Below are 12,678 nucleotides of genomic sequence, written 5' to 3' on the forward strand. Positions count from 1 at the left end.
TGTCATAAAAACAGAACACATGGCGCAAAGTGTCCGTGTGCCACCTATACACTTAGATCAACATCTGATAAGCTCAAATAAGACATTATGAGCACTTAAAGCCTCGAGTCTGAAGGACAAATACAACACAAGGTATGTACACAGCTGTGTACCAAATCAACGCACAGCAAGCAAGTAACACTTCAATTGAGACATCAAAATAGTGAAACATTAAGGTACTTGAGAGATGTCAAGGTTTCTTATTTTGAAAGATTCTCTGGAGACGGTTTCCGGCCAATTATGTTGTTCACAATCGTGTTGTCCTTAAAGTTTCTATCACTTAGCGCGTCGACGTGTGCCATAAGAATCCATTCTTGAACAGCCAAGAGGGAAGAGCGAATGCTTAGGCAGACAAATTGAAACACTAATTGCACATTACAGGCGGATCAGAGGCCAAGCAGTTCAGCTAATGGGATGAAACAACAGATCTGATAGAGATGAAGAGCCCACACAACTCTGACAGCCGCTGATTGGTTGTATTCTTCTCCGAAAAGGCTCCACAGAGCAAAATGTATACACATTGAAGCCTTCCAAGAAATAAGGCTTTATAAGAGTTTATGAGAAAACAGCTTCTGTAACTCATGGTTTCCGTACAAACAACCAAATGTTCCACCATCAAATTAAGCACAAATGGTTTTAAAGCCCTAAAACACTCCTATACTAAACTTTGACAATAAAATAATGCTCCATTATTAATGTTAATATATTTACTAACATGAACAAACAATTAGTATTACATCTGTTATGGTATTTATTCATCTTTGTTAACGTTAACGTTCAAGTTAAATAACGTTAGTTCAAGTTAACTCACTTTGTATTAACTAACATTAACTAATGTGCCATTGTTCTAAAACAGTAAAGCAGGGGTGCCCAAACTTTTTTGTATTAAGGGCCAAAAACCAAATTTCATCAAGACTCGTGGGCCGAAGGTAAATATACCAGACTATATTACATTAAAGTAGCCATGGGTAGGGCCAGACAGTATCTGCAAACATTTTTTGCTAATTCTGCAGAGAATTTTGTAAAAAGTCTGCAGATTTATGTGGAATGATTTTGGGAGTATCACAAATATATACTAAAAGACAGAAAATATTACTTTACCAACTGTATTGTTAATAAATAATGAAAACTTTTTCATATTAGTCAATAATATTACTGAAATTAATATAAAAACTGAATAAATATAATTTTACACACATTCACACAAATAAATAAATATGACTCGATGGGAAATCTGCAGATTCTGTGTGGGCCCAGTCATGGGTAATTTCTTCATTTACTTCATAATATTTTAAAATAAAAAGACACCATTACTTTAAATCACATTAACTAATGCTGTATAACTTTTTAAATTATTGCAATAAAAATAAACAATCACATTAATAGCACAGTGGAGTTCAATGCTGAATACACTAGTCAAGCAGAATCTGCCTTTGACTTGATTTGCTCACCAATCACCAATCTCCAAGTCTCTGCATTTTCAGGTGACAGTATGTACATTTAAACAAAATCTGATTCATTAACACCATTTAATTAAAACATTTCAGTTAGGTTTTAACAATAAAACAAACAAAAAAGGGTTACATTAAATTTGAACTGACAATCTCGAAACCATCCCCATCATTTTCCCTCTCTTCTCAGATGGGCCAAATTAAAGGTTACCATGGGCCAACTTTGACCTGCGGGTCCCAGTTTGGTCATCTCTGTTCTAAAATGTTATCTCTCAATGATTAAATACTACTGCAGTATTCCAATTCTCAACAGATTTTATTGCATTCAGTTCAAGAAAATCCCCAAAATCAATGCTAAAAAAATTATAAATAAAACAAGACACTCTGGGGCTTCTTAGAACAATTAACGGCCACTGAATGCAAGCAAGGAGACTTACACAAACAGTCTGCTGTCTGCCACTCCAGACACTGGCCGTAGGGGAAGGAGATGACGTAGGCATTGGAGTCCACGCAGCGTTTGGTGCTTCCACACCACATGCACTCCATGGCCTGGCTGGTGCAGTTCTCACAGGTGGTGCGCAGGGAGCAGGGGGTCTTACATGGCCTGGCATTTTGGTTTGGGCTCACTGTGAGGAAACAAGTATGACGTTACTTTATTTATAAAAAAAATAAAAAAAGTAGTTCTTTTCCATCATCTAGGCTCATTTCCAGGCCTCCACTGAAAAGTAAAGGGAATAGGAGACTAACCGACTGGTTTCTCACAGATGAGGCCGTCTGTGTTGGCGGTGCATGGATTGGCCCTGAGGCCAGAGACCTGAGCTCTTTCCAGGTAAGCACAGAAACCTGAGTCATTGGGCTCTCCGGGCAGCCACTGCAGAGAGGTGTTCGTGAATGGAGACTCGTCCTCCCAGCCCCAGTATGACACGTTGAACTTCCTCAGGCCAACCCATGGGGACAGTTTCTGCAGGACAAGCGCAGTGAATCACAGGAACACAGAACAAAAATAGGAGTGAATAAATCATGATTATGCTAATATCTCCATAATCTCCATTAAACCTTTTAATCAACAGGACACATTAAACTGATCTAAGTGACTGTAAAGACATTTATAACTTTGGCTTGATGAAATAAACGCTATTCTTATTTTTTATTAATTAATTTGTTTGTTTGTTTGTTTATCCTTTTTTTACCAGGAGTTTCACATTGAGCTACATCTCTTCTAGCAGGGGGTCCTGGCCAAAATGGCAGCACAAAAAGTTTCAGATACAAAATTAGACAGACATAAAATATCACATATTAAAATTTACATAAAATATTTACATGATTCTTCCAGGTAAGACTTCAGAAGATTTTTTTAATACAAACTCTGTACATACTCTAGGAACAGTAAAATGTAGCTATAGTACAAGAAATTCTAAATTCTAAATTACAAGTATAATGTGATAAAAGGCAACAAAAATAGGATGGCAATTTACTCAATAATACTCTAGTGGTGAACAGAAGCATATGCATTTTTCTCCTTTGTCACAGGGAAAACCAACCAACCATTTTGTACAAAGTACAATGATGTGTATGTGAAGATGCATTTGTCACAAATTACACTGCAGCATGATATATGCTGTCCAACTTTTTTAATAACGACAATTCATCCTGGAATTAGGCAAATATCAAGGTTTAGAAAAAATTAAACGCCTCAATTGGATTTAGCACTGATAGTAAGAGCACCAGTTCAGTATATTAGGTCATGTGACACTGAAAACTGTAACAAAGCCTTCTCAAAATGTGGCTTTGCCATTAAAAAAAAAAAAAAGTAAAATTTAAATAGTTCATATAAAATAATATAATTTTAAGTGTGTTTAAATAAAAAATATAGCTATAGTAAATTCTGATGATTTTAATAATAATGTTTTACTGTAATTTTCATCAATTAACTGCAACCATGCTGCATAAGAAACATTTCTAAAACTGAACAGCAAGAAAACTCACTTAGACACACTTTGGACACATTTGACAGAATTAATTCTTTTCATTATCATAAACAAAAATTGAAAGATTTCATCGAAGATATACAGAATTAAAGCCGCCTTTCCACTGCACACACAAAAGACAAGCGACAGACGGGAAGTCATTAATTTCCAATGGAGAGTAGTCCATGAGCTGCATGGAGTTCCGATCACCTCCGTAGGTGGAAAATTAGGATCCAATTTGAGGTGCGGGTATGTTGAAATATTTGAACTTCTGCGACTAGATCGTATGCGACCGGCCAACCGGATGTGATGTATTCCAGTGTCATCCAAGCAAGTCCGTATGCGCGAGATTAGAAATAGTAGTTTTTTTGATACTTTTTTAAATCAGAAACAACTCTATTTTAAAAAAACATTTCTATTCATAATTTTTTTTAATGTTGTCTCCACATTCCCTCCAAAATTTTTTGCGGCCTGAGTTTCTAGTATTCATTCATTCATTCAACCATGGTGAACTCACAGAGAATAAAGGGTCTTGCTTTTGCACTTTTCGGACACCGCGAGAAACTGAAAATTCTGTGCGACTGCCACAAGGGGGCATATTCCGACAGTCCTGATTGAATATCATGTGCAGTGGAAAGGCAGCTTAAGATTCAATCTGTGTACGAATTTCTTTGCACATTTTTATTAGAACTAATTAATAAACTGAATCAGTAACACTTTAAAATAATGGCCCTTTAGTTAATACTAGTTAATGTATAAACTAACAATAAGTAATACATTTATTACAGTATTTATCCATCATTGTTAATGTTAGTTAACTCAGAGAGCAGTAACTAATGTTAAGATTTAACAATGCATTAGTAAATGTTTAACTATGATTAATTAATGCTTCATAAGATTATTCATACTTAGCTGATGTTATTAAATCTAACATAACTAATGGATCATTATTCTAAAGTATTACCCTGAAAGTGTTAGTGAAGGAAATGTGGTATAAAGCAGTAATCCAGGCAAAGCCTGGCTACTTTGAAGAAGCTAAAATAAAAGATGACATTTTGATCACTGCATAATTTTAAACCATTCTTTCTGTTTAAAAATTACACCAGATAACCAATAGTTTACATATGTGAAAACACAGACCTTTCCCTTCTGCTGGTGCTTCTGCAGTTCCTCCAGCACAAAGTCCACCTGTTTGGCTGTAGTAAGCGAGGCGATCTTTCCCTCCAGGTTCTTGCAGTAATGCTGAGCATTGTCAAAACTCTCCCTGCTGGAGTTGATCTGAAGACAGACCTCCCCGACATTGCTCCAGCCGTCACCACATAGCTGAGCTGCAAAGAAGGTCACGAGAAGGAGAGGAATTAGAAGCTTTTATCTCAAGCCTCATATTTTTCCATTTCTCGTTTGAACTCGGTTCTTCAGAGGCAGCAGGAGAGCTCTTAACATAATGAAAATTACTCTTTAGAGCCAAGCGAAGCTCTAAAAGGGCCAACAGCTAATTCGAGCAAAGTGGCCGGTTAAAGAAATTTCCACATTGGTAAATGCCAAGTACAATCAGACTGATCCATTTAGCAAATCTACAATTCAAAGAAGACAAAAGGTGTCCTGATTCTCGGGTTTCTTTAGGTCGGAATTTACAAAGCACACATAAATTTCAGCACAACACGAATTAAATCACTTCTTTAGATTAATTACAAAATACAAAGATATCGGAGAGAACATCCACCTGTTAAACTAAGGAACAAAGGCTCTGATCTAAATTACAAGTATGTCTGGGCATCTAAGCTTCTACTGTATATGTATGTGCTGCTAACATAAAGGTTAATCCATAATGTAAAATACATTGTATTTCAATATATTGTTTGTCACTGTTTGGCTGAATTCCTTGGGACAGTCTTTGCACAGCACTTCATCTTACATTTTGACAAATGCAGACAAAAGAAAGAAATAACTGAACACTAATTTTAACTATTTAAGTATTTTAGCATTTTTATCACCTCCTAAAAAGTAGCAGAATAAGGCAATTTTATCCATAAGCCCACAAAGAGTCCACTTGATAATTCTCAATTATCTCTGAATTTACAATTTATACTACGTCTGCACGATTGTGGAAAAAACTGCCATTGCTTTATTTTCATTTACTTCGATATACACTCACCGGCCACTTTATTAGGCGCACCTTACTAGTACCGGGTTGGACCACATTTTCCCTTCAGAACTGCCTTAATCCTTCTATGCCACAGATTCAACAAGCTACTGGAAACATTCCTCAGAGATTTTGGTCCATATTGACATGATAGCATCACGCAGTTGCTGCAGATTTGTCGGCTGCATATCCATGATGCGAATCTCCCGTTCCACCACATCCCAAAAGTGCTCTATTGGATTGAGTTCTGGTGACTGTGGGGGCCATTTGAGTACAGTGAACTTATTGTCATGTTTAAGAAACCAGTCTGAGATGATTTGCGCTCTATGACATGGTGCGTTATCCTGCTGGAAGTAGCCATCAGAAGATGGGTACGCTGTAGTCATAAAAGGATAGATATGGTCATAATGCTCAATTGGTACTTTGGGCCCCAAAGTTTGATTCCAGTAGATCAGGAGTTTCTGAAATACTCAGACCAGCTCGTATGACTCAACCATGCCACATTCAAAGTCACTTAAATCTTTTTTCTTCTCCATTCTAATGCTCGGTTTGAACTGCAGCAGATCGTCTTGACCTTGTCTTCATGCCTAAATGCATCGAGTTGCTTCCATGTGATTGGCTGATTCGAAATTTGCGTTAACAAGAAGTTGGACAGGTGTACCTAATAAAGTGGCCGGTGAGTGTATATTGCTATATAAATGCAATTTGGTTACAAACTACAAATCTCAAATGAAATTCGTCAGAAATGTAATTTCACATTTTACTCAAAAATAACATTTTACTCAAAAACCCATACAGTACCTCATAAATCTAGTGAATTTTCAAGTAGTCTTATTTTTTTTCACAGCAGTATGCTACATATTTTTGTTAGCATGTTAATTGCAAACTCTGGATGCCTGACATACCTGACAAGACTAATTATGATCATCCTTAGTCTGTTTGCACAACAACAACAAAAAATTTCTCCCATCATCTAGCTGTTCTTACCAGGAAGAGTGTGACATTCCTGCTGCTGAGGATCCCACTGACAGCTGAGGTTGAGGGAGCAGCTCTTGCAGTTGGCCATCTTACTGCAAATCTGCTCATTCCTAATTGGACATTTGGTGAAATTCTTCACCGTCTAGTAAAAAGGAAGTCCAAAGAGATTAAAAAAAAGAATATTAGTACATAGAATTGTGTGGTGTAGCACTGGTGCGCTCTTCAGGCCAACTTACAGAAGTGCAGTTACTGAGAGCCGAGATGCATTTCTTGCTGTCACACCACTGACATCCATTAGTGTTGGCGGTACAGCTGGTGCAGTCAGAGAATCTGTAACATCTCTCATCCTCCGTGGCTGGAGCAGAGACAGATGGGAAAAGAAACAAAGTCGAAAGTAGGGGTGAGATGAAGAGCAGAAATACTAGTCCCCCAAAAAAATGACACTCCTTAAGTATTAATATCCAAACGTTTTGAAGCATACATTAATCTAGAAAGACATCTTAGCTCTTCCACAGACAACTCTCATATCAAACCTTTAACTAAAGCAGAAGAAAAAAACATTTAGCACTTCAAACACCTTCCATTCTCCATGTACTCCCATTCACAAGACATCAAACGGTGAGACTTATGTTGGGAATCAAAGAAGCTTCTGTTCTGTATCTCTCTTTTGACAATCCTTTATTTAATAATTAAGAGTGTCTCCATGTCCTTCCTTTACTAAAGAAACATTTGTTCACACACACAACTGAAAGATTTGCTGCACAGCTTCTGAATATACAACAAACCTGGTTGAATCTGATAAATAAATTAGAGCATTAGGAATGAATTCATTGTAGTAGCTAAATATGTGCATTCAAAGGAAATGTTAATTTATTTGAAAGTAACTAATACGGTAACGCTTTACTTTTTAAAATGTTTTAACTCCATTACCGTTACAATATGATGCGTTTGTCCGTTACTTGGTAAATGAATTAATTTTGGCTGCAGTCTGGCCTACATCTTCCTGCTTACAGTGGTGATGCAGTGGCATTGTGACGCATTGTGGGAGAGAGACACTGGCAGCTAGCTCTCTCCAACTCTCACATGGTTGCCCACTAAAGCTAAGCAGGGCTGCACCTGGTCAGTACCTGGATGGGAGACCACATGGGAAAACTAGGTTGCTGCTGGAACTGGTGCTAGTGTGCCCAGCAGGGGGGTCTTTATACTGCTCAGTGAGCACCATGTTTCGGATGAGACGTTAAACCAAAGTCCTGACTCTCTGTGGTTGTTAAATATCCCAGGATATCCTTCGAAAAAGAGTTTAACCCTGGCATCCTGGCCAAATTTGCCCACTGGCCTCTGTCTATCATGGCCTCCTAACCATCAACATATCATAATTGGCTTCATAACTCCACACTGGACAAAAGTAAAGCGAAAGCAAAGAGACCCGGTGTGCAAGACAGAGGCTAAATGTGCATGCGAGAGAGACTGAAGGCATGCGAAGTAGGCCGAGTGCGCGTGCGAGAGAGACCGAATGCTCGCAAAGTAGGTTGATTGTGTGTGCACCGAGAGACTATTAACGTTACTATTTTTAATGACTAGTACTAATACTGGTGTTTTAAATAAACACACACACATTTGTTATCAACAAAATTGGTTAGTTTAGAAGACACAGTGACAAATTTCTGTTATAATTCAGAACACATTATTTTAAAATGTACAGGATTGTATTGCACAGAAAAATGCTAATTTATTTATTTATTTTTTTTACATATCATTTTGTTTTACATATTTTTATAGCTGTTATACAACAGCAGATTTTGCACTTTTAATATGCACAGCTCACTTTCCATAACTTGCTGACATCCCACATTTAATTTGTGAATAGTTTGAAAATTGCTCATCGATTTCATTTTTGAGCAGCTGTTAAGTTTTTGTTTTGTTTAAAATGCATAAAATATATGGTTGTCTATAATAGCAGTTGTTTTGGAGCTGAGTTTCACCAAATTGATTCTGAATGATAATTCTGATTACTTTCATTTATTTATTTCATAAAGGCTTTGTGTTTGTTGTATATTGTTGCTATTTTCATACTCAAGCTGTGAAGGAACACGTTTAGGGTTAAATACTTTTATGATGCTGAAGTAACTTTAGTTTTTGCTTTTTTGTTTCTGAATATATTATTCAGCTGGTTTATCACCTTGTGATATTTCCATTTTTTGTACTGCTGGTCTGACTTAAACAAAAAGTCATTTTTATAACACTAAAAATTGGATAATGAGAACATATATAACACCAGAAATGTTAAATAAATTTAATAGAAATATTCTAGACATTTGTGAAAAATGTTTGACTTAAAAGAGCACACTGTTCTATTGTGTTTGGCAGTGTGAGCACTTGCAATTGTTTTGGAAAGGAATAATTGGAGAAATCTATTGGTAAAGAAATCCCTGTTTGCCCTAAAATCTGTATTCTTGGTCTTTTCCCACCTGCCTTATCACTGAAACCATATGAACAGAAGTTTATAAATCTGTGCCTATTGCATGCAAAGCGCCTGATTGCCATTTACTGGAAAAGTATTCATGGTCCATCTTTGTCACTCTGGATAAAGAAAATGTCTTCGTGTAATACAATGGAAAGGTTGACTTAATCAAACAAAAAACGCACATATTCTACAAGATTTGGGACTTGTTCCTTCATTTTTTAAATAAGAGTGGATTGAACCGTTAGTAATCCCAAACAATGTGACTGCGTTAATGGGCACTGTGTTTGCAATGACTAGCTTTAATATATTTTTCACTTTCATTAGAATGTATGTGTTGAAATGTCAATATCTTAATGGTATTTTTTTTATATTTATTTATTTTTTTTAAAATTGCCCTTTTAATTTTTTTTATTATTATTTAATCTTATTTCAGTTAATTTTTTATTTTCTATTTATTTGTTTATGTATTATATTCCTTGCATGTGAATACATTTTTTTCTCTTTTTCTCTCTTTTTTTTTAATGGCTCTGTCGGGATGGGGTGTGTGTTCCGTGATTGGTATTTGGTTACTAATACAGTAGGTATGTATCATATTTCTGAAACAATAGTTTCAAAAAGTGTTACAAAAGTGTTCTGTGAAATTGATCTGTGAAGTTGATCAAAAGTGTATTGTCCATGCAGCACTGAAGTGACGTTATAAGGGCACTAATGGGAGCGTTAAAAATATTCATTGGAAAAGTAACAAAAATTACTTTTAACAGTAATGCATTACTTTTTGGTGTAAGTAATCGATAAAGTAATTGAATTACTTTCTGAATAAAGTAACTAGTAACTGTAACTAGTTACTATTTTTCAGTAACACACTGGTGCTGGATTTGTCAATGTTGAAATTATACCATTTGCAGAGTCTGATAACCTACACATAAACCTGCACACCAACATTAACAAACATTTGACTTGCTCCTCTCAATCATGAAACTTTAAGCAGCAGCTTCAACCCATCATTATATGCTACACTATGTATCTGCACGCTAGTCTTTCTATAACACCACCACAAATGGGCAGTATAGATAGTATACATAAATGCTTTAAAACGTGTAGTCCTAATAAATCCTGAGCACATACTAAATTTACAGACTGGCATTAACTTGAGCGTACATCCTATAATGCTTTTTGTAAATGTCCCTATCATCAGACAGGTCATCAGTTATATAATGTCCTAAATATCTAACCTCCTTTTTCCCAATTTCTGTTTAACAAAATGAAGATTTTTTCCACACATTTCTAAACATAATAGTTTAAATAACTAATTTCTAATAACTGATTTATTTAATCTTTGCCATGATGACAGTTCATAAATTTTTATTCATTCATTTTTCGTCGGTTAGTCTCTATTTCAGAGGTCAGCACAGTGGAACGAACCGGCAACTATTCCAGGATATTTTTATGCAGCAGATTCCCTTCTAGCTGCAACCCAATACTGGGAAACACACATACACTCACTCGTTCACACACACTCATACACTATGGCAAATTTAGTTCATCCCATTCACCAATAGCACATGTCTTTGGACTGAAGGAAACTACAGCACCCAGAGGAAACTACGCCAATATGGAAATGTCAACTGGCACAGCCGGGACTCGAACCAGCGACCCTCTTGCTGTGAGTCAACATCGCTAACCACTGAGCCGCTACCAGTCCTTAATATTTTAGTAGATATTTTTACTAGATATTTTCAGTACATCATATATTACAAGATATTTTTTAAGACACTAGTAGTCAGCTTAAAGTGACATTTAAAGCCTTAACTAGGTTAATTAGGCAAGTTAGGGCAGTTAAGCAAACCATTGTATAACAATGGTTTGCTGTGTTTACAATCAAAAAACAATACTGCTTACTGAATACTAAGTATATTTGACATGTTTATTAAAGGACGTCACTCATTACAATAGATTGTTTTTACTCTTAGTGTTTCTGAAAGCATCTCAACATAATTTCTTAGTACATATCCTTTTATGATTTGTTTTGTTTTGGTTGCTATGGTACCTGAGACTCTCAGCAGAAGCTGAGACACTCACACACTATAAACAAGACCAGCACTGCCAGGGATTATCCCAGCATGCACCTCTCAAGACCCCAGGAATTGAATTTCAAATGAAACAAAATGAAGCCAAATATTGCACTGGCTGGAGGTCCAGATACTCCCTCTCAAAGTCTAAAGTCTGACTGGTCTTGTGTGATTGGTTGCATTCTGACAGGTGGCAAAAGATCAAACAGCCTGGCGGTCCTGCAGAGTAAAGGAGGGCTGTGGGAAACTCTCCTCTGTGTTTGCTTCAGACAGCTTGTTCCCCCGCTATTACTCTCTCATTAACACAGCCAGTGAGCAATGTAGCAAACCAACCCAAGGGCTTAGATCGGTACACACAAGACTGACTGATTTCTTGGCTTGACCATGGTGGAAAATGTTTTAGTTGAGGGTGGCAGGGGAGCCTCTAAACCTTTTCCAAATACCTACCAGCTTTGGCAGGGCAGAATGGAGCAGGTGTAGCACTGTTAGTGAAGCTGGGCTCCCAGGAAACACAACGGCCTCTTTTCCAAATGCAGCGCACGCCAGGGCCTGCGGCCTCGCAGCGATCCTGCCCCAGGAAGGCCTCACAACTGGGCGGCCTGTAGATCAGTACGTCATTGAGAAGGACACTGGAAAAACCCCCAAACACATACATGGACCTAGAAAGAAAAGAAGATGAAGAAATTGGAGCATAATTCAGTATTTTATGAGTATGTAGTTGTTGTTTTATTTTTGTATTTAATGCCATGTCAGCAGAAGGCTATTTTCATAGCAAGAACATTTCATCAATAAATATACAATTAAAAAAACAATGAAAACATAAATGAAAAAAGATTTTTAGTGTTATACATGATAAAAATTAAAAAAAAAATTCTGGTGTCACTTTGTTAAAAATGTCCTTAAGAGAGTTTATTTCATTAAAAAAAAGACTTCTGGAATTTTAAAAGCAGGACAGTCCAGCAAAATGTGCTTTACAATAAGAGGAGTTGTGCATTACAAACATTGAGTTGGATCCTCACTTTTGAGCAAAAAGGCATGTATTAATCTTGTATGTCTAATACGACATTGGTAAAAATCACTTGATCAAATCTAACCTTTTTATGAGTGTGTGTGAGCGTGTGTGTTTATTCAGTCTTCTCACCCATTACTGGTTACCGCTGTGTGTCCAAAACGATTCGCATCTCTGTGTAAGTTCGGTTTGGGAAGGACCTTCCACTCATCACATGCTGTAAGAAATACACAAATAATAAATTTTTGACCAAATAATATAAATTACCTTTTCAAGATTTTTTCTATTTATTTGTGGTTACTGGATAACATTCTAAAAACGTTTGTTTAATTAACTTTGTTAATCAGTTGTTAATTGAGAAAGACCAACATGTAAAACAGTTGATTTTTTTTATCTAAGGAAGAGCCACTTAAAGAATGATTTGAACATAATATCAATATTGACAATAACATCTAGGAATATTTTTATACACAGGAAAACTAGAAAATGTTATTTTTGTTTAGAAAATATCCATCACATTTATGATTAGACTCAATTGCATTTATTGACACAAACTAG

The 12,678-nt window shown here is 36.3% G+C and overlaps 1 protein-coding gene across 1 annotated transcript in view; it reads right to left on the minus strand.

The window, feature by feature from the left end:
- atrnl1b (attractin-like 1b) overlaps nucleotides 1-12,678 on the minus strand; it is a 168,275-nt gene that overhangs the window by 111,221 nt on the left and 44,376 nt on the right. Inside the window, exons 11-17 of the mRNA XM_056468877.1 lie at nucleotides 12,253-12,337; nucleotides 11,559-11,770; nucleotides 6,815-6,933; nucleotides 6,588-6,720; nucleotides 4,598-4,785; nucleotides 2,238-2,451; nucleotides 1,928-2,116 (exon numbers count right to left, since the gene is read on the minus strand). Of these exons, the coding sequence (XP_056324852.1) occupies nucleotides 1,928-2,116; nucleotides 2,238-2,451; nucleotides 4,598-4,785; nucleotides 6,588-6,720; nucleotides 6,815-6,933; nucleotides 11,559-11,770; nucleotides 12,253-12,337 (1,140 nt within the window). The remainder of the gene's footprint in view (nucleotides 1-1,927; nucleotides 2,117-2,237; nucleotides 2,452-4,597; nucleotides 4,786-6,587; nucleotides 6,721-6,814; nucleotides 6,934-11,558; nucleotides 11,771-12,252; nucleotides 12,338-12,678) is intronic.

The sequence above is a fragment of the Danio aesculapii genome, chromosome 12, assembly GCF_903798145.1.
Source record: "Danio aesculapii chromosome 12, fDanAes4.1, whole genome shotgun sequence".
Taxonomy (NCBI): domain Eukaryota; kingdom Metazoa; phylum Chordata; class Actinopteri; order Cypriniformes; family Danionidae; genus Danio; species Danio aesculapii.